Raw genomic sequence first — 22240 nt, 5'->3', positions numbered from 1 at the left:
TACTGGTGTTCAAAATCGTAAAAAAAATGTAAGGAGGTGAGCAACTTTTTTTATGACTAGTTTCCATAACAACTACGTTGTTTAAGTGACTACTGTTGCTACCAATTCACCGCTCTCATGAAAAGAGAAGTAACAAGTGAAACAGAGAGAATGAATTAATGAAAGGGAGATAATTGGGGGGATTTTATTGAAAGCAGAGGAGTGCCGTACATTGTTATTACATATGTGTATGTTATGTTTATGGGGGCAAAGAAATAAGACTGAAATTAAACAAAGAACAAGTGAATTTACTGGAAGTCTAAAAATATCACGGATTACAATAAAAAAATGCGAGCATGAAAAGTAATATGGTTAAGCTTAAACATGGAAACGTAAAGAACTAATTGTTAAAACTGGAAAAGTAAAGGACAAGATATTCTAGTAAAAAATATTATAAATTTATAACTTAAAATATTGCAGCATTAAAAATTTTAAAAAATTCAATTTATAACATTATATAAGTCCTAATGCTGCAATATTTTAAGTTATAAATTTATTATATTTTTTACTAGAATATCTTGTCCTTTTCTTTTCCAGTTTTAACAACTAGTCCTTTACTTTTCCATGTTTAAGCTTAACCATATTACTTTACATATTTACTCGCATTTTTCTATTGTAATATATATATGCACAAACGAAAACCAATTAACTAAAATTATTTCACTATATCCCAGGCAACTGTAGGTAGTTAAACCTAGTGTATTTATTTCTTACAAAAGAAAATGCAGTTACAATTTGACTAATTTCATTAAAACGAAAATAATTATTTTTATATGATAAAAATAGAAAGAGAAACATCAAGTTTATCAATTGAAAAAAAATTTTTTTTTTAAACTTAATTAAAAAACAAAACACCTTGATTAGTACTTTTAATAGTTTACCACCAAAAATAAATTTATTAACAAAAAAAAAAAAAAAAAAATTGAAAGATGTCAAAATATGTACATTGCTCTGCACGTTGAAAAGCATAGTTAATTATGACAAAATGTATCAGAAAAATGTTACATACGTTCTGAATGTTATTTATCCTGAAGTGGACCCCCTCCCCCTAAACCCCCAAACAAATAAGTATATCAATTCATTTTCATAAAATATAACGAATTGTTGGTAAAATGTAATTTATTGTTTGGTGGCGAGTGCAAAAATAAGGTTAAAAATGGAAAATTCCACGCAAGGTTAGTTTAAGCAAAAAGAATTTTCAATTAGAAAATTAGAGTTAGAGCTACATATCAGGAAGTTGCATCCGAAACGAGAAGTTGGAAATTTGATATGGTATAGAGCACTCTTTGGCTGCTGAACTGAAAAAATTTGTTCATTCTTTCTCAGAATCGTTTTTGCTCCTCCATGGAGCAGACGATGGAAACATGTCAATTCACAATGATGTAGATAAATAAAACACCAAAGAGCAAGATGCTATTTATTGTACAAAAGACGTTATTTGTTGTTCCAGCCACAAAAAAAAAAACGAACATCTCTATGAGTTTGCATTATTTGGATTCATCGGAGTACTGTTCTCATCTTGAGTGTCATTTTCACAACAATTTGGTCGATGTAACCTCAGAAATTCTTCAGATCTATCTTGTTGAACTCAGGAATTTGGACGGAATTTTGAGTGGAACCTTTTATTTACTTTGTGGGTTCTGCATGGACCCACGGCGCAGTGGTTAGAGTACTTGAAAAAAAAAAATCAATTGCAAAAAGTGATATTCTCCTGAAGGTTGAAAGTTCAATTCTCAGTGTGGGTGACTGAAAAATACAATTGCAAATTACTTAGGACTCCTATCCAGTTTTGGCTGACGGAACAAGAGCATGCTACTCATGTGAAGTCAATAAAGCGCTCCGTTTGCAATTCCAAATAAAATAAAATACACCCAAAGAAGGTTGGAGGTTACATCGACTGAAACGTTGTGAAAATAACACTCAAGATGTTAACAGTAATCCGAAGAATCCAAATAATATGAATAACCAATTCTCATCTAAAAAAATCAGAAATGTAATCTGAGCGTTATTACTGCTACTCTTGAGAGACATCACTACGCATTGAGTAAAAACTACTTATGTAATAACAAGAGAAACTCAGCTGTTTCTGTTGATAAAGCAACAGGTCATCTGATAGGAATGAAAAAATTCCCATACACAATGTTGCATATATCGACATAGGATGTCATGAAAAATAAGTTAAGTGATAACTTTCCAAGTGCAGAAAGTAATAAATGCTTAATTCTTCATCGTCGGTTTAATGTTAGTTTGACATGCTGCCATGCATTGGATGACTTTAAGAAACGGATTTTCAAATTAACATATCTCTGGCCAGGTCTTTATCACGTTCATTTTTCTCACTTCCTCCAATATTTTCCTTGGTCTTTGCCAGTAACCTAAACTTGCTATCTCAACTGTTCCACATTTACTAACCCCAAAACTCATCCATTCTTTCAATGTGACCATACCATCAAAGTCTACTCTTCTGCACATCTCTCTATACTGCCCAGATTCTATCTTGTTCTGAGTTCAGATCTAAATTTGTCTTTAAGACTATTACACATCCATCGTATCATTCTCATATCTTTTCTGTCCATGCAACACATGTCCTCAATCCTCACTGGCCAGGTTTCACTTTTATAGATTACAATTAGTAAGGACAGAAGTTTGCTGAAGAAACAAATAAATGGTTTAATTTTTTGTAAATAAAAAAATTGTTTCATATTAAAAAAAAAACGTTTGGAGAGCAAGTCAATTTGGAAACATGTTCATTTTTTGTTTACATTTCGAAAGGCATCACATATTTAAGTGATGTCAATACGGTGACATGCTAAATCTGTTCCTTTCAGTAAAAGAACTGGAATGCTAAATTTACACTCAATCCAATTGCAATTAACTAGCAATAGATATTCTGATGATGAAATAAGCAGCAAAATTCTGCCCCTTCACTGTTGAGGCCCCTAGATGCCAAAACGCCTTTTACTAATAAACTTTTCCCCTTGCACTAGACTTTGGAACTCCCTCCCTGTTTTCCTAACTGTATTAACTTGCAGAAGTTTAATATGAACAGACATCTGGCTTCTCAACTCCCCAGTCTCCTATTAAATACTATATGTCTATTATTATTATTATAATACTGAACTTGAGTTAATCAAAGTTTATTTTCTTTAGAATTTTTTCCTATTTATTTTAATCACAAAATACATGCTAAAATATTCCTTAGTCTTTTTAATTGAGTTATGATTGAAAGAAATTGCACTTTGTTTTAATTACAAAATTTCTATCACTTCCTGTTTCAGTTCATCTTGTTTGACCCTTTGTGTCTATTTTATATGATGTATATCACTCTTGCTTCCATGATTGTTTATTAACAGTCAAAGGTAATAAAGGAAAGAATAAAAAGATTTGTAGTACTTTATAAACAAAAGGGAATAACACCACAATTAGTAATAGGTTTTAATCTGTAGCAGAGAGAGAGAGAGAAAGAAAGAAAGAGGTATATAGTAAGCAGAAGATAAAGGTAATTTTTTAGATTTTGTCTTTATATTAGGTTGGTGCAAAAATAATGTTTTATATCATATATATATATATATATATATATATATATATATATATATATATATATATGCCCATGTCAAAAAGCAATATTATTTTTGCACCAACCTAATATTTAATTGGTTTGGGTTTGGCAAACTCACTTTTTTCTGATTTAAAAATCTAACCGTTACCATATTTACAAATGAGATCACAAGTCTTTTTAAGTGAACATTGTTATGTTTAGACGGCAGGAATACATACACACAACATATGATGATTGCAATGTCTTGTCAGACGAGTGCCACTCCCTCAGTCACTGAAAGTCCATGTTCTCGAAGATGACTTTTTAGTTCTGCCAGCGACTTATACATACATACATACATACATACATACATGCATACATACATACATCCAGTAAATATTAAGTTTACCAGTCAAAAGTTCCTGCAAACTTAAGAATATAAATTTTAATATTTATATAATAATCCCAACCAGACAAGAAAGCAGATTAAGAAATTCTTAATATTTTTTTTTGAGCACTCTGTCTGGTAATAAATTTTTTTGTAAATTCTAATTTACAGTCTTTAATTGTGATCTTGTATATAAACTTTTGCTACAGAGAATGTCTTATTTCTTTATTGGCCTCATTGATAAAAGGTTTGCAAAAGATCATAAGGTGAACAGAAAAAAAGATATCAACTTTATACGAAAAGTTCATTATAAAAAATATGTCTTGCAAGTTTAACATTATGAAAACAGTTTCTGAAAGTCTGTTTAAAACAAATGTTCACCCTCATATTCTCCTCCTCCACCCCATACTGTACCTATGTCAATTTTTATCGTAAGGAATATTTCCAAGGAAAAGGATGTTGCTTGTAATTCTTAAAATGGTTATAAAGCCATTTTAAGGACAAGCGACATCTGGAAATTTTTTTTTTTTTTTTTTTTCATTTGACGCATTATTTTAACACAATTTGGTAATTTTTAATAAAATTTAAAACTGATTAAATTTTTAATTTTTTTTTTTATTACAAAATTTAACATTTTTACTTGAAACAAATTTATTCTTCATTTGTTTTATGAAGCAACAATTTATGATTCGAATATAATTTTTGTTAATTTTTTAATTCAAATTTTGTAAATATTTATTTACTTAAATACAGTTTTCAAAGAATTTTTTTTTTTGAAGTAAAAATTTTTTTTTTAATTTAAATACTCTAATAATTTTTTTTTTTTAAGTGAAAATTTTGTTTTATTTTTTTAAATTTAAATACTCCATTTGTTTTTATTTAAATGCAGAATTAAATTATTTCTGTATAACAAACACAATTTAAAACAAATTTCCATAGAACACATTGCTTGTAAATAAATGTTAAAAGTAAAAAAATGAAAACTATATATAAAAGAAATAATATCTATATAAATATAAAATAATATCTATATATATATATATAAAAAGAAATAATATCTATATAGATAACACAGCACAACCATTCACTAAAGCTAGCATTAAACATCTTCATGCAAACTCAATATCAATTTTGTCGCAAACACTAATATATGTATACACATTTACAACATTAAACAGTAAAATCTTGTAAAATTATAGCATTGAAGAAGGATTCAAAACTAATTAAAATAAGTATCAGTTTTGTATCAATGATAGAAGGTAGGGGCCATACAGACTCATATGTATTATAATTGATGAAGTTGCTTTTTTTACAACTGGTTCGTTGCTTTTACTACGAGACATAACGGATGGACTTGTATTCATCTGAACAAAATTCGATTAAGCAACATTTTATTAGATAACAATAATCATAAAAAAAAACATTGAAATGACAAAGGATAATGGTTACAGGCAGTGCAGACTATGGGCTCAACATGATGGGTTAAAGTTATGTCAGGATTACTCCATCACATTTTACTAATAACTTTGGGAAAGACATATATCCTCCCACCAGCTCTCAGACAATACTGGTTTTACTAAGATATGGTAGGAGCTGTGTAGCCATTGCTTCACTACCCTTACAGGGGTATATCCATTATTTCTAGAGAATGAAATGAACCATTTATTGGTGATAATGTTAAAATACTTTATAAAAGTAAGCATATAAAAAGACTGCACATTTCAAAGTTTATGAAAAGGATATTAAGAACACGAATTGTTAAATATCCGTGGCAGTTTTCACAAATTGGAACTTTTAAACGTGCATTTAGTCATTCTAAAATTTCTAATGAGCTAGATGGGTTGAAAGCTAAAGTCCAACGAAATAAATTTTAGACAATTTCTACACAATTTCATCTCAAAACAAAGACGGTATGGCAACTTGAAATAATGAATTACAAATGAACAAAAATTATATATATATATATATATATATATATATATATATATATTTTTTATATAGGATATCTTATCAAGGTCTGGAAGCCACTTGAGGATAAGGGTTATTGAGTGTACAGTAGTCAATGAGATAATATTGTTAGTAGTGGAAATTTGATGAATTGGATTACTAAAGGGGACGGTTCATTAAGAATTTGTCTACATTGGACTTGAAGACTACCAAATTGTAGTCAACTGTACAATATATACATTCTTTTTCATTTAATGTCTTTCCACATCAGATGTGGGTTGCACATTGCCTATGGTGACACAATGTAACTTTTTCTGTGAAATTCTATTGTTTATGTTAGTTTCAACGTGCCACTGCTTGAGGTTAAAAGTTTTTTTCTTTTTAACTATTTAAAATCTACGAACTGCCTTTTCCTCAGTTGCCATTTTTTATTTTTAATATTCATTTCATTGAATGACTGCGACAAAACTCTACACACAGTAGGCGTGTGCATGATGTTCATATGTTATTTAGGTGCTAGTCTATACTTCTCCCTCACTATAAAAAGACAAAATTAAAAATCTTTATGATGTACGTATTCATGACGGAAAGAAAATATTGTACATTAAAAATCATGTTAACTGATCAGTTTTTTGGGTTTTTTTTTTTTAAAGAAAATCATTTTTAAGTGATTAATGGGAATTCGTCGGCATGACATTAAGAATGGCTTTGTAAAATGTTGCAAAAGTTGGAATTATTTGTAATCATCTCCCTTATCCTGAAAAAGGGGCATCAACAGATTACTGTTTATTCATAAAATTTGATTTTCTTTTCAAAATAAAACTACTTGATCCATTTACAGAATTTTAGTGTATGATATTTTTTTTTTCAATCACAGCTACATACATCAAAGATTTTCATTTATTTTTTATTATTTCAGGGTGGGGAGGGGCAGAGTTATGGACTGGCATTATTAAAGGTAGAAATGACGCTAATTCGGATGTGTACATTAAGCGATTCCTGTTAGGTTTTAAGATTTTGAGATGATCATTTGAATTATTTGGACTATTAGTCTTATCACCGTTATTCTCACAACGTTTTAGCTAATGCATCTGAAGAAGGTCAGACATTGCATATAACCAACAAATAAGAATAGCTGTCCAAATGATCCAAATGATTCCTGTTAGTTAAAGAGAGAAATTAAAATTAAAAGCGAATAATCTTTTGCAGTGCAAAAAAAAAAAAAAAAAAAAAAAAAAAAAAAATGAACAGAAAATAAAATGAGTACAAAAATAGAATGCAGAAAATTAGACAAAAAAATCACTTTCACCAGAGTCATGCCAGTTGTTTTGTTTGTCGAAAACAAAGACATTTTTAGAAGGAGACTGGCATGAAGAGAAACCGTCACATCTCACCTTGGCATACTCAAGGGGTGTCTCTATGATGGCCCGTGCAGTGGCTGCACAGACACCGCCTGCTAAAACTCGGCTGAGTTGAAAAGTTAGAAACAAAAATTAATTTTAATTAAAGAAGAAATAAAAACAAAAAAAGAAAAAAAAAGAAGAAAAAAGAAATTATAAACCGTTTATTTGGAGATCAGAATTGCTAAATTTATGATTTTTGATAAAATAATAAGCGGGAGATAATTCTTTGTCAATTGATGCAAGGGAGATAATCCTTTGTCAATTGATGCAAGGGAGATAATCCTTTGTCAATTGATGCAAGGGAGATAATCCTTTGTCAATTGATGCAAGGAAGAGTGATTTTAAATAGAAATTTCTAACTTGTATAAATAAGTTAATCTATGCTATATCAAATTATTGCATTTTTTAATTTTTGAATTTACAATTGTAAATTCTTCATTTTCTAACCTCATACTCTTAAATTTCAAATTTAATTTTATACAAGAAATAAGATGTCACAGGTTTTAAGATTTTTTTTCTTTCCAAACAGATATAAGTTTCAATGATAACCTATTTTGACGTTTGTTTTCCTAAAGTTTTATATATATATATATATACTTGTTTATTGTTATATAAACATGCTCACATCCCGCTGCTACAAATAGCCACTTGTTTCAATCAAACAACAGATATCATCAGGCAGCGACTTGACTATTCAAAAGTTCAATGAATGAATGATTATTCATTGAACTTTTGAATAGTCAAGTCGCTGCCTGATGATATCTGTTGTTTGATTGAAACAAGTGGCTATTTGTAGCAGCGGGATGTAAGCATGTTTATATAACAATAAACAAGTATTATCAGCTCTTTTTATTGAGCACTATCTAACAACCTCGTTGAATTCATTAGTCCATTACTTTTGAATATAAAAAACCCGAGTATATATATATATATATATATATATCCAACAAAATAAATACTAAAGTATTACTTGGTTTTTAGGATTGAGTTATGTTTGAAAAAAAATTCCATTTGAATAATTCTAATCAGCCCTAATTTGAAATTTTTACCAAGTTTCTATTACTCTCACTTTATCTTGTTTAAAAAAAAATAGGAACAGTTCATCTAAATAAAAGGAAATATAGTAAGAAATATACTTATTTTGAAGTTAGATTGAGCAGAAAAAAAACTAGCTATGGATTTTATCTTCATATATATGTGTGTGTGTGATGAGTTAAGGGCAAAATAGATTCACTGATTGATATAATAATTAAATGATTGATTTTGCGCGACGAAACAGATACTATCAAAAATTGTAAATGTCAACTGAATTAAAGGAATAAATTATAAGATGGTCAACATCATGAAATTTGGAATATAGTCTTTCGCCATTTATTCACTATATTGCTCTGTAATTACACTGAGCTTCTTAAATAAGGATTAGTATATATTATGAGAAAATATATTTCCACAGAAATAAAATATATATGGGCATCTCAGACACATCAGTGTGATTAGATATAGAAAGTGCATTCACACCAAAAATTAAAGCCCAAACTGTCTGTCACATCCAACTGTGACCAGCAGTCAAACACCCGGTGTGCTAACAAACCAGTTACTAAACAGAAAAAAATTATAGTATATAGCTAGAAAACATTCCAAAGTCAAAGTTGTATTTATTTCACACTCATAGTATTTTTTTATTACATTTTCACCCCAAACAAGGCAAATTGCCACTTTGGTGTAGGGGGCTACTATCAGGGGCAACAACTACTGGGGTACTATGTAGGGATTTGGGCAGCAAGATGTTGGTCCATGTTGCACTTGAACTTCTGCATATCAGTACAGTTGGGGAAGCAGGGACCTGGAATGGAATTCCAAAGTTTAGCGGTTCTGGGGAAGAAACTACTGGAGTAGAAAGATCTTTTACATCTAGGGATCTCTACAGTGTGGGGGTGGGATTTTGCAGTCTGTCGGGTTTGTCGAAGGTATTCATGTCCTGGGGGCACAAGTGCTTGCAGTCCATCAGAGCATTCTCCATTAAAATACTTGTAGAACAGGCAGAGGGATGCAACGTTTCGTCGATGGGACAGAGGCTGAAGCTTAGATGCCAGTTTAGGGCCTATCAGATTTGCGACTCTCTTTTGAACCTTGTCACGGAGCGAGAGACTAGTAGCCGATGCACCAGCCCAAATATGACAGCAATACTCCATACATGGGCGAATGGTTGCCTTATAGAGGTACAGGATACTTTCGGGTGTTAGTAGTTTTCTAGCATGGTAGAGAGAACCCACCTTCCTTGCAGCGGCCCTGGCAATGCCCTCGATGTAATTGTTCCAACTCATGTTTCCTGTGAACGTTAGGCCAAGGAGCTTGAAAGACGTACTCTCAGATAAAGAGTCATTGGCCATTGCTATAGCTGGTAGAGAAGGTTTCTTGTAATTATTGAAGGAAACTAGTTTAGTCTTGGCGGCATTGAATGTAACCATCTATTTTTGTCCCCATTCCACTACTGATTGGAGGTCATCCTCTAATGTTTCTACCATTTCTTTAGATATATGTTCATTTGTTTTCCTGTCGTGCCTGTTATAGAGTGTGGTGTCATCAGCATATATACCCATCTCGGAGGCAATTTTGTCGGGGAGGTCATTTATGAATATCAGGAACAGTAGAGGTTCAAGGATAGACTCCTGGGGCACTCCCGCATTTATATCATATTGTTTAGATGTACGACCGTCAAGGACAACCTGGATTTTTCTCTTATCTAAGAAGGATTTAATTATGTTAAGTATTCTACCAGTGATACCGTATGATCTAATCTTCCTGAGGAGACCTTCATGCCATACCCTGTCAAAAGCCTTAGATATATCTAGAGCTACTGCTCTGCCCCCCCCCCCCCCCGCTTTGTCCAGTGAATAGTATATACGTTCAGAGATTACAGTTAGGATGTATGCTGTGGAACGGGCTTGTCTAAATCCATATTGTTTGTCAGTCAGAAGTTTAGCATCTGTAAGATGATGGACTAGAGCATGGTTAATTAAGGTCTCAAATATTTTGGCAAAAAGTGGGAGGGGGCTAATGGGGCGATAATTTAATGAGCCAGTTCTTTCACCAGAATTCTTGAATACTGGTACCACAGAAGCAGTTTTCCAACAGCCCGGAAAGCAAGATTCATTAATGCATTTGTTGTAGAGTTTGGAGAGAACTGGAGCTACTTCGGCTGAGCACTTTTTTAATAGCACAGCTGGGATGAAAGTGCATCTTACACATGTTTCGTTAAACGGTGGAAATTCTTTAGAGACAGATTTTATGTTCTTTGAGGCAAAAAAAAAAAACAAAAAAAAAAAAAACAGATTTTTTTACCCTTGGATTAAAAAGATAAATCTTAGTAAAAGAAAAATGGAAATTTTTAAAAGTCATGAAATTTGAAACAATTACAAAATATGTTTACATTTTTTTTGTCTCAATATTTACTTTAACAGTGCTCAGTTCCTGAGTAGAGCTTAGTAGTTATATAGAAATATATTTATGACAAGTAAGCTATACACAAATGCGCATTTCATTCTTAAAGAAAATCATTGCGCTAATTGCATGTTTATAAATTTTGACCATGTATGTTTGTGATTAAACATGTTTATATTAGTGTTTTTCATACAGTTTATTTTTCTTTAGTTTATTTCATTGAATTATATTATTGCTGATTTCATATCTGAACTGTATTAACCTGCAGAAGTTTAACATGAACAGACATCTGGCTGCTCAATCCCCAGTCTCCTATTAAATACTATAACTTCTACTATTATAATAATACTGAACTTGAGTTAATCAAAGTTTATTTTTTCCTATTTATTGTAATAATAAAATACATGCTAAAATATTCCTGAATTCTTGAATTGAGTTATGATTGAAAGAAATTGCACTTTAATCAGAACAAGTGTGTGTGTGTTTGGAAAGAAAGAGAGACACCTTTTAAATTTTTCTGCATGGATAACATTTTAAAAATGATATTCAAATAAATAAAATGTAAATGTAAACACTTTAATAAAAACAAGTAGAAATCCTTACTACTCCTAACTCGTCAAAATAAATTTCAAATAACCGATGTTAGCAAATCACCATTTTGTTGAGTATATAAATTGAATTGATACAAAAGTCAAATCAATTCGGCAACAATATAAATAAGATTCTTTTTGATTAAAAATGTAAAAACAAAATTGGGGAATTGAGGGAAATTAATACATAGTTTCAGTTATAGACAAATAATCTCTATAATAATGATAAATATGCATATGGAAAGAAAATTAAAATATTGTATTTTAACAAATCAACAAAAGCAGAAAATGCCTCCATTTGGTAATCAGAATTTTAAAGTTTTACATAAATTTATTTAAATCAAGTCTCCAAATAAAACACCATCTTTTAATCTTTTCCTTTTTAATTTTGAAAGCAATTCAAATACAAAATCTATCAAAAAGAAACACAAAACAAAAAAGCAAAAAACATTTCATTGACAAATCAGTTTGTTATGATATAGAAAAGACAATTTTCTAAAATTAAATATCGGTTCATACAACTTATTTTTGATATTTACAAATATTTTTTTTTAATATAAAACCGAAAATTTAAAACATTGTTAATGACATTGATTATGTAATTGCAATAAATTTTTTATGTTGGCATGTCTATTGTGGATATACTTTATTGAATAAAGGATATTAAAAAAAAAAAAAAACGTTACAGGTAAGTTTTAAAGCTTTTATAAATAAAAGAAATATCAAAGTATTACACATAAAAAAAAAAATTTTTTTTTTTTAAATTTCTACCTACTGTAATCATTTTTTTTTCTAATCAATTAAATTACGCAATAAAAAATGATATTCTGTAATTATATGAAGTAATCATTATTAAAAATCTGTATAATTGATACTTTACAAAATTGAAATTAGAAATAAGAGTAGAAATTACTTGTTATTTACTGTCATCATTTACCATAAAGTTAAACACTGAATTGTAGGTGTGTATGGAAAACAGTAATGATTCTCATTTGCAAATTCGTTTTTATATCACAAGTTATTTAAGATTTTTTTTTAATTTTTTATTTATTATTTTAAGTAAAACCTTTTTATGAGATATCTATACTTATCAGAATAACCCATTCATTTATACTCAAACCTTGTTTAATCGTCTGAGATCACCATATTTTAAAATTATCTCCCTTTGCTTTGCAAAACTTTCCTTGAAACCACAGGCAGCTCACTCTTTATACAAGGACATTTGGGTATATTTTACAATAAACAGAATGAAAAAAATAAATGTTACCAAAGGCAAGATAACTTACTCTTCTATATACCTGGATAACTTTTTTGTGTTATAACTAATTTTAAAGCACTTATTAAGTTTGAAATGCAAGTAGTGCTGAGCGCTTAAGTTAAAACATAGACAAAGATGGCAACACGAGTCTGCCACCTTTGGAGTCCCAAGAATTGCTCAGAACTCGAAAATAAATAAAAAATACTGATAGAAATTCACCCAATATATGTTACCATATTTATTTGGTGGATTTTTATCAGTATTGCACTTTTTGAGTTTTAAGCAATTCTTGGGACTCCAAAGACAGCAGACTCATGTTGCCACCTTTGTTTTCATTTTGACTCAAGCGCTCAGTACTAATTGCATTTAAAATTTAATAAACACTTTAAAATAACTTAAAACAAAAAAACTTAATCCAAGTAAATAGAAGAGTAACTTTGTTCTGCGGTCTATTTGAAAACATATCTGGACATCTAAATCACCTTAAACACCTAAGAATCTTAAAGTGGAAAGTTGGGAGGAAAATATACAGGTTTATTGATGATATGGTTTGATCTATATCTTCAGTTACATTTATAACCAAGTGTTGTTTTGAAGTTAATCATTTTTAGAAACAATAACAATGATTACATAACAATGATTATTTGATTAAAAAACTAAGGTCAATAACATATGAACATTTATAAACAGAAATTATCCATCATTTCTCTATCAAAAGTTTTATCCAAAAACATGTCTTCGACCTTCATGCTGAAAAAAAACAAAAAAAAACAAAAAAAACGCTGTTGGGAATGAAATCTCCATGTTTTCTAAAACATGGAGTTTTCACAAAACTATTTTGATCACCAGCACAGGTGGAAGCAGTTAGTCCTTTTTTAATTACAAATAACTAAAGAACCAATATATTTATTCTCTCTAGAGACATTTTTTTTTTTTACTTCTAGAAAGTTACTTCTGATATATCTCGGACATTTTTCAGATTTTTATCATTACTACGTAAAATATCAAAGAATTTATCCTCAAACAATTTTAAGTCGATAGCTGACAGACATAACAATTCATTTCCCATGGCTTTATTCTTAAAGGCCATGCCATTGAAATATAGACACGAGTTTAATCCTGTTATCTATAAGATTATTCACATGTTTAAGTCCCTTCAACTTCAGGGTGGAGTAACGTGAGGATACATCTGTTAGTTTACTTGTGTTACATAAATCCAGTGACAGACACGCCCATTTGTCTAAACTGCCATCTTTGTTTTCCCAGGCAATAACTAATAACAAGGGAAATTACTCTAAAAACACATCACAAAAGAATAGAATTTTTATATCTCAATACAAAGGAGATAATTCAACATTCACCTTTCGTTATTGCCCTATGTTGGAAACTAGCCTGGGTGCCCGGCGTTGCCCGGGTGTTTGTAGGTGTGTGTTGAGCAAAAAAAAGTGGTAGTAGGCAGGCTTGAACACATCACATGAAGACGGAAAAGAAAGTGAAACAAAATCTGACGTCATACTGCTATGCCATGACACGACCGGAAGTCTAAAGTGTTTAAATCTAACAAAGTCAATCAAAAACAAAAGATGACTTGCAGAAATGGCGTTGCTTTCAAACCTTTCACGAAAGCAAATTAAACAAGGTCGTTTTCAATGCGGGGGAGGGGGGGGACCAGCTTCCTCAAAAAGGGGGCACTCTGGCAGTATCCAAATAAATAGTAATTGTCTCAGTATGAAGGGTTTTCCCTACATTGACCAAAGACCAATTACAGAACAGATACTACCTGGCCCGAAGACCAGGCAGTTGCGTCCAATAAGTTTCGCTTTATTTATATAAAAAAGGCAAACAAACACTGGTGACAATGGCACGGTAGGAATTTTGTTTAACTCGATCAAAAAAAAGATAGACGATGTTCGTTTGTGAATGCGAGATATTACGATCTGGGAAGTATGCGAAAACTTCTCACGAAATCTAATCGACGTGAGACCCTCGATGCAAAAAGCCTTTTGTGGACATACACAAATGCTCACACCTATTTTGCCCTTTATATAATAGAGTAGCGAGGGTGGGGTACCCGGTGTTGCCCGGATGTTTGGAGGTGTGTGGGTTAAAAAAACAAAAAAAAAAACAAAAAAAAAAAAAACAAAACAAAAAAAAAACGTTGGCCAGGTAAAAGAAAAAAAAAAAAAAAAAAAAAGTTTTAGTAGGAAGGTAGGATTGAACCCCCCGAAGCCTTGATGCGAAGGTGGAAAGGAAAGGGGGGAAAAAAAAAGCCCGTTATAAAAAGTTTTAAGAATGAGCGAGCCGACCCAGGAGGCCTTGGAAAAAAGCCTTTCGTGGACATACACAAAAAGTGTACATACATACACATTCTCGCTTTTATATATATATATATATATATATATATATAAATGAGTCTGAGGTCAGCCAGGAATGACTTATTTAAATTGTGATAGTCATAGTAATGGTCCAGTTTATCTTGAAAGTGAAGGGATGTCAATGTTCTGACTATGTAGATGGACTTAAATTAAATATTGTACTCGTGTGAAAGTAGCATTATTTGTTTCTCTTTGGCCAACTTATCTATTCTTTTTGAGTTTTCTCTGGAAAGAAAAGTTAGTCAATATAAATGAAAAAAAAAAAAAAAAAAAATTACCAGGAAATTCAAAAACCAAATTCCAGTTTAAAAACTGAATGAATAAAAATGTTAAAGTAGAATTTTTCCCATCTTATCAAACATTTACAATATCAAAAAATTTGCTTATAGTCAGCTAATGTATTTTCTAACTTCCAGTGTGTCTGCTACTGGAAGCAGCGGCAAATCAGTTCCTTCTTTTTGTTCTCTCTCACATGTATATCTCCCCTGTGTGTATGTATTCTTTATTACGTTTTTTGCGATTTTTTTTTTTTTTTTATATTCATTGAAAAGTTTTTGGTCTTTTAATTAAGAATTATTGAAATTTGTGTTTTAAGAATTATTTAAAATATTTTAAAACTATTTTGGGAATATTATGTATTGGATACATTTGTTTTATGGTGCTTGAAATTTTGTTATTTTGATTTCAATAATTTTATACTTTCATAAACATATTATATAAATTCAAATAATAAAAACAAAAAAACTTACTTTTAAAATTAAAAATGTATGATATAAAGCATATTTCTTTTAAAATTTCAAATAAAATAAAAACTTTAAAAATTTCGTTATTAAAAGTGTAAATAAAGACATTTTTATCTTTTTATAATTTCGTTAATTTTCATTGTATATTTTTCAATAATGTCCTTTTCAATTTATTTCAATAAGTCGCTTCAGAATAAAAATACTGAAGAACAATAAAAATGAAGGCGCTGTCAGAAGTTAGGAAGTATTAGAGCTGACTATAACGAAAACATTTTTCGGTAAGGTAAAACTCCAAAATTAGGACTGAAATTTTTTTTAGATATTCATGGAAAACAAAAGGAAAAAAGTATGTTGTCCTAGTTGATGCAAGTTTTCAGCAAGAAGATAATTTTAAAACAGTGATCTCTGACAGTTAAACAAGTTTGGAGTAGAATTACATTAGTTATACCGGTTAGTATAGATATTTATATGAATAGAAAAGTTCCTTCCAAAATATTCTCCAAAGTCTTTAAGAAGTATCAAAGTGATTTGTATTTGGAAAAAACTGAACAGTCTAAAAATTTGGAAAATAATGTGAAAATATTTGAATAATTTTAGTATAAAGTTTGCTCAAAAAGGAATAGACAGAAAAGTAAAACGAAACTATAGCAATACTCACATCTGTAAGCCTCCAGATCCAGGAATGACAGTTGTACCCAAAGGTGTGTCCAGAAATGTATAGCTTAGAAAAAAAAATATATATAATTTCAGCTAAGATTGCAGATTGTATGAAATTAGCTTTTTGTTTGGCATCGCTTTGCTAAAATTAAACGTCAGCTTGTGACTAAGTTATAGGATAATTCAGAGAATTTTTATAGTTTAATTGTTTTAAATTTGTTTTGTCAAATCTTTGATAAAATATATTTAAAACAGTTTTATTCACTTTACTTTTTATAATAAAAATTTCAAAAACTTATTTCTTAAATAAAAAACATTATCATTAATAATAAACAAGAAAGAAATATTAATAAACATTTACAACAAATAATTAAGACACAAAATTTTTCTACTTTTGTCTGTCTAATCTAATAGACGCTTTCGCGTGTGAGGATATAATTGTTTACTTCTTTAAATTTCTCTTGTTTTTGGACGTGTTAAATTTTTATCTTGAAATGTACAGAATATTTGTTAATAAAACCTATACAAAATTTGTTCCTTATTTCATTCCAAACATTTTAAATGATTTAAAGATTTTGCATTTGAAGGAAGTTACTTAAAGGTTTTTGTTCTGAAATTTTAAGATTTATTTTTAAGACATTGCATACAATGAGATGGTTGCATAGTGGCAGTAGGAGAAATACAGATAAAATGAGAAAGAGTAAAAGATATATAGCAATAGAGTGAAAATAAAAACTTTATGCAATTAGTAAACAGTTATGTTATTTGAGGACATTTTTTAGTACTAATAACACAGACAGGATGGGGTTTAAAAATTTGGTTTTATTAGTGCTCTGGATGCCTCCTTGTATAGGTCAGAAATCTTTCAAACCAAGACATTTCAGATGAAAACATTTTTACCTTCTTACATGTCATGTCGAAATTAGTATAAATTATAAAAATCAAAAGAAAATAAACCCGTAGAAAAATAATTACAAGAAAAAATATGGTGCTTGTGTAGATTGGTGCTCTTTATAACCAATGCATTTCAGGGAAAACATTACATACTTATGAGTCATGTTGAATTTAGTATAAATTCAAAAAATTATGGAAAATGAATCAATAAAAAGATAATTACAAGAAAAAGTAATGCTCTGGAGGTCTTAGTATTATTATTTTCAGTGCTCACTTAAAAGAATAAGGTTTCTTCTTGCGGGAGGGGTAGTTAGAAACCGAGTTTTAGTAATGCTCTGGAGGCCTCCATAATTTCAATTAGTGCTTTAAGTAGCATTATGGAAGCCTCCTGAGTTATTATTTTTTTTAAATACTCAATTAAAAAAATAATTTCTCTTCTAAGTGAGAGTTAGAAGGTGCATTTTATTAATGCTCTGGAGGCCTCCTTACTTTTATTTAGTGCTTTCAGAAGTGCTCTGGAAGCTTTCAGAGTTTTATTTTATCACTGCTCACTTAAAATAATAATTTATCTTCTAGAAGGGGTAAAAAATTGTTTTAGCAGTGCTTTCTTTCTTATAGATAAAAAATAATTTTTATAGAATTTTTTACATTACACTGGCCAAGAGAGATAATTGTCAGCAAATCAAGGGCGATTCCATTCTCAGCAAATCAGAAAAAAAAAAAAAAAAAAAAAAAAAAAAAAAAAAAAAAATCGCCGTAAACCATTTCTCCATTTGCATATTTTAAAACTAAACATTAATCAGAAGTGACTTTTCCAGGGCATTCATTGTCAAGCCCAAATATCAGCTGACGTGATATTGTAAACAAACACAGACGGAATTTGACGAACGACATTATTATTGTTTTATTTCTTTTTTTTTTGCGAATTAATCCACCAGGCAAATTATTTCTTGTAATATATATATATGTTGCAATATTTTTTACTTATAACTGAGGGGGGGGGGGTTTATGGTCCCCTCACAATTGGGAGATTCTATTTATAAACGCTGCTGCTAAAAACTGACAAATCAAATTCATGTTCTGCTAGTAATGATTACATGAATATGCAATATCAAATTTGTGGAGTTGCTTTTATTTCGAGAAGTTATTTAATTTATTGTTAATGATAGTATCATATATAATATATATATCAGATAAGTATAAATAAATTATATGTATGCATTAATTAAAATAAGGGATGTTGAAGACCCCACAATATTTTAGGAGAAATTGCAATGACTAAAAATACATATAGTAGAGAAGAGTTTTTGTTCTGAACCAAGAAAAAAAGCAACTTACACTCCTTCAAATACAGCAAACTGTGTTGATCTAAAAATTCCAGACCCACATAAAGGAGGAATACAACCTCTGAGGAAAGAAAAAAAAACAAAAAACAAAAAAAAAAAACAATATATATAAATATGACACAATAAAAACGAATATATATATATTTCTTAAAAATTAATAATGAAAAGTAGATAGATGAATTTCTTTTGCTTTTGTGATAGCAATTTATCATAGCGAGCTGCATGGTAAAACAAACACACGGACACAGAAACATACAAGAGAAATAATAATCGGAGCAAGAGAGAGAGAGAGAGAGAGAGAGAAGGAGAATTGGGAAGAATATATAAAGATGGAGAGAGAGAGGAGATAAAAACTGTTGTAGATAATATTGACACTGTAAAATGTTTTTTTTTTTATTTTGTCAAAAAAGAAATGTAAAAAGCAAGAGAGAGAAAGGAATGTAGACATTGTTCACTGTGAAATTTTTATTCTTCGGCATACAAATAAATGTAATGAGAGAGAGAGAGGAAATAAAAACTTGTAGATAATGTTGACACCGTAAAATGTTTGTTGTTTTTTCCTTTGCATAAAAAGAACATACAGGGTGAACAATAGTGAATGGTGAACGCCAGTTTTTATTTCCTCTCCCTCTCTCTCATAGTTGAAAACCTACGCGGGCAAGATGAGGAACATGATTGCCATCTAGCTAATCATAGGAAAATATGTAAGCAATTTAAATCACCCACATTAAAAGTAAATGTAAAAAAAGTATATAACAAAAAACAAAAAAACCAAAACGCCCCACTATAACACAAAGTAAAAAAATACAAAAAAATTAACATTGTGTAAGGTTCACTAAGTTGCTCTGAAATAGAAAAATAAACAATCGAACTTGTACATTTCTTTTTTTCAGGGTTTGTTTTGTTTGGTGGTGGGGGGGGGATAGTGGCATATTGTTAATGTGTGCATAGGTAAGTGTAAGGTTATCATTATTTAATTTTCTGTTTATGAGCGGTTATAATGTTTGTGTTTGATTTATTTTTTTTAGAAATCATTGCCTCTTGTAAACAGTGCTGCCATATTTGTTTTGAAGTGTTCGGTTATATATTAAGAGCTAGATTCCAAAATAATCGAATTGTCAGCTCTCAGCCAATGAGAATGGGCGGAATTTGAGAAGGGAGAATTAATCATTTTTGAATCAGGAAATGGAAAGATTATGTTGTCTATAAGTTTATGATTCAGTTACAAAGGGTGCAAGCACCATATCTGTAGAATGTGTATATTTTCTCTTAGTCTTGACTGGAGGTGGTAGGAGGACTTAATATTTAGGGGAAAAAACAGGAACCACATTCTCTAAAAATGCTGCGATTGTGATGGTGTTGCTCCTAGGAAGAAATGTAGGATTTTATTATAATGACTAAATGTGTCTAAACTGTTTTAAAGTTACATAAAATAGTGGTTAATAGTCTAGACATAATAAATTTGTATGTGGTATCTGTTGGTCCAGAGGGGAATTTCTGCAATTAAAATATTATATAGGAAGATATATATCTCTTACAAATTAATATCTTAAAAAAAAAAAAAAATTATATATATATATATATATATATATATATATATATATATCATAGATATATGATAATATCTTAAAAATATATGTATATATATCTTAAAAATTAATATTTTAAAAATAAACAAAAAAATATATATATATTAAAAATATATATATATATATATATATATATATATATATATATATAGATATTTTACAAAAGGAATCACCAGTTAGCAAGGTCTGAAGGCCACTCGAGGATAAGGATTAATGGGTGCGCATTAGTCAATGGGATTATAGCATAATAACCATAAGTAGTAGAAATTTTGTAAATTGGATTACTTAGGGAGATGGTTTATCAAGAATTTGTTTATGTTTGACTTGACAATCAAATTGTAGTCAGCTGGAAAGCAGGCAAACAGAAGAGTTTCACAGGCGTGCAGTTCTTTGTTTATGGAATCTGTTTAGGTTTAGGAACAGATAAAGAGTGTGGAAAATTATTGATAGCGGTTTTGACTAGACGAATGTTTTTCATGAAAGAGGTGACCATAGATTTAAGCTCAAACAAACACTTGCCATGAAAATAACGATAAAGCAGAGACAAGCTCGCAACGTCTCTTCTGTGGGAAAGAGGTTGCAGGGAAGAGAAAATAGCATTCCCAACTAAGCTACAAAGCTTATTCTGAATTCTCAAGGCAGGATAAGCTGCTTCTAGTAGTTTTTTTTTTTTTTGTTTTTTTTACAGTGGTCACCACTTATCAAGGCCCGGAAGCCACTCAGGGATAAGGGTTATTGCAAGTTCATTACGTTAGTGTGGAGATTTGATGAAGTGTTTACTTAAGGGGGCGGTTCATTAGGAATTTGTTAAAGGACTTCAGCACATCCAAGTTGTAGTCAGGTGGGAAGCAGGCAGACGGAACAGAGTTCCACAGGCATGCACTTCTAAGAAAGAAGCTTTGTTCATGGAATCCACGTTTTGATTTCGGCACAGATAAAGAGTGGGGGAAATTTTTCACAGTGGATTCGGCTAGACGGGTGTTTTTCGTGAAAGATTGGCGAGGGGGGACCAGAGATTCGAGTTCAGACGAGCACCTGCCATGGAAATAACGATAAAACAAGGATAGGCTCGCAACGTCTCTTCTGTGGGAGAGAGGTTGCAGGGTAGAGAAAAGGGCATCCCCCACTAAGCCACAAAGTCTATTTTGTACTCTGTCAAGGCAGGATAGGCTGTTTTTAGCAGCTCCTGCCCAGATATGGCAGCAGTATTCCATCCTTGGACGTACTTGGCTTTTATATAGATAGAGAATTGCATCAGTAGTGAGATATCTTCTGGAGCGGTAGAAGGATCCCACCATCTTTCCAGCGACCTTGGCAACAGACTTGATGTACGTGTTCCATTTCAGATCAGGAGTAATGATCAAACCCAGAAGCTTGTCAAAACACGGGGCCTCTCCCAGATGAGAGCCATGCCAGATGGGAATCAGAGCGTTGATGATGTAAGGATAGGAGTTTGGTTTTAGATGCATTAAAGGTAACCAGCCACGTCTCCCCCACTGAACCACGCGCTCGAGATCAGAGGAGAGAGAATCAGAGAACTTTGTCATTTACAGCTTTGATGTGTTGCCGTAGATGGTCGTGTCATCAGCATAGATGTCAACGAATGATTTAAGTATGTGTTTAGGGAGGTCATTGATGTAGATCAGGAAGAGAGTTGGGCCCAGGATTGACCCGTGAGGGACTCCAGCATTAATACTGCAGGCCTCTGATTTTTGTCCATCAACCACTACTCTTATGAGCCTATCGGAGAGAAATGATTTAATGATTGAGAAAACATTTCCAGTTATACCATAGCTGGAAATCTTGTGAAGTAGACCCTTATGCCGTACCTTGTCGAAGACTTTTGATATGTCAAGAGCAATTGCCCTAGAAAGGAAGCCTTTGTCAAGAGATTCACTAATCCTGTGAGATATAACCGTCAGCACATCTGTGTTAGATCTTGCAGAGCGGAAACCATATTGTGTGTCACTAAGAAGGTTGTTTCTGCTGAGGTGGTTGACTATTTCTCTATTTAATATGGATTCCAGCAACT

The 22240-nt window shown here is 30.9% G+C and overlaps 1 protein-coding gene across 1 annotated transcript in view; it reads right to left on the bottom strand.

The window, feature by feature from the left end:
- The window catches only part of LOC145280096 (putative mitochondrial 2-oxodicarboxylate carrier), a 65288-nt gene that overhangs the window by 26562 nt on the left and 16486 nt on the right, over positions 1 to 22240 (bottom strand). The window contains exons 3-5 of the mRNA XM_080131821.1: positions 18612 to 18680; positions 16381 to 16443; positions 7307 to 7379 (exon numbers count right to left, since the gene is read on the bottom strand). Coding sequence (XP_079987947.1) covers positions 7307 to 7379; positions 16381 to 16443; positions 18612 to 18680 — 205 coding nt within the window. The remainder of the gene's footprint in view (positions 1 to 7306; positions 7380 to 16380; positions 16444 to 18611; positions 18681 to 22240) is intronic.

The sequence above is a fragment of the Euprymna scolopes genome, chromosome 7 (assembly GCF_053919585.1).
Source record: "Euprymna scolopes isolate OS-2025 chromosome 7, ASM5391958v1, whole genome shotgun sequence".
Classification (NCBI taxonomy): domain Eukaryota; kingdom Metazoa; phylum Mollusca; class Cephalopoda; order Sepiida; family Sepiolidae; genus Euprymna; species Euprymna scolopes.
Note: the sequence above shows the minus strand (reverse complement) of the source record. Positions and strands in the feature narration are given on the sequence as shown.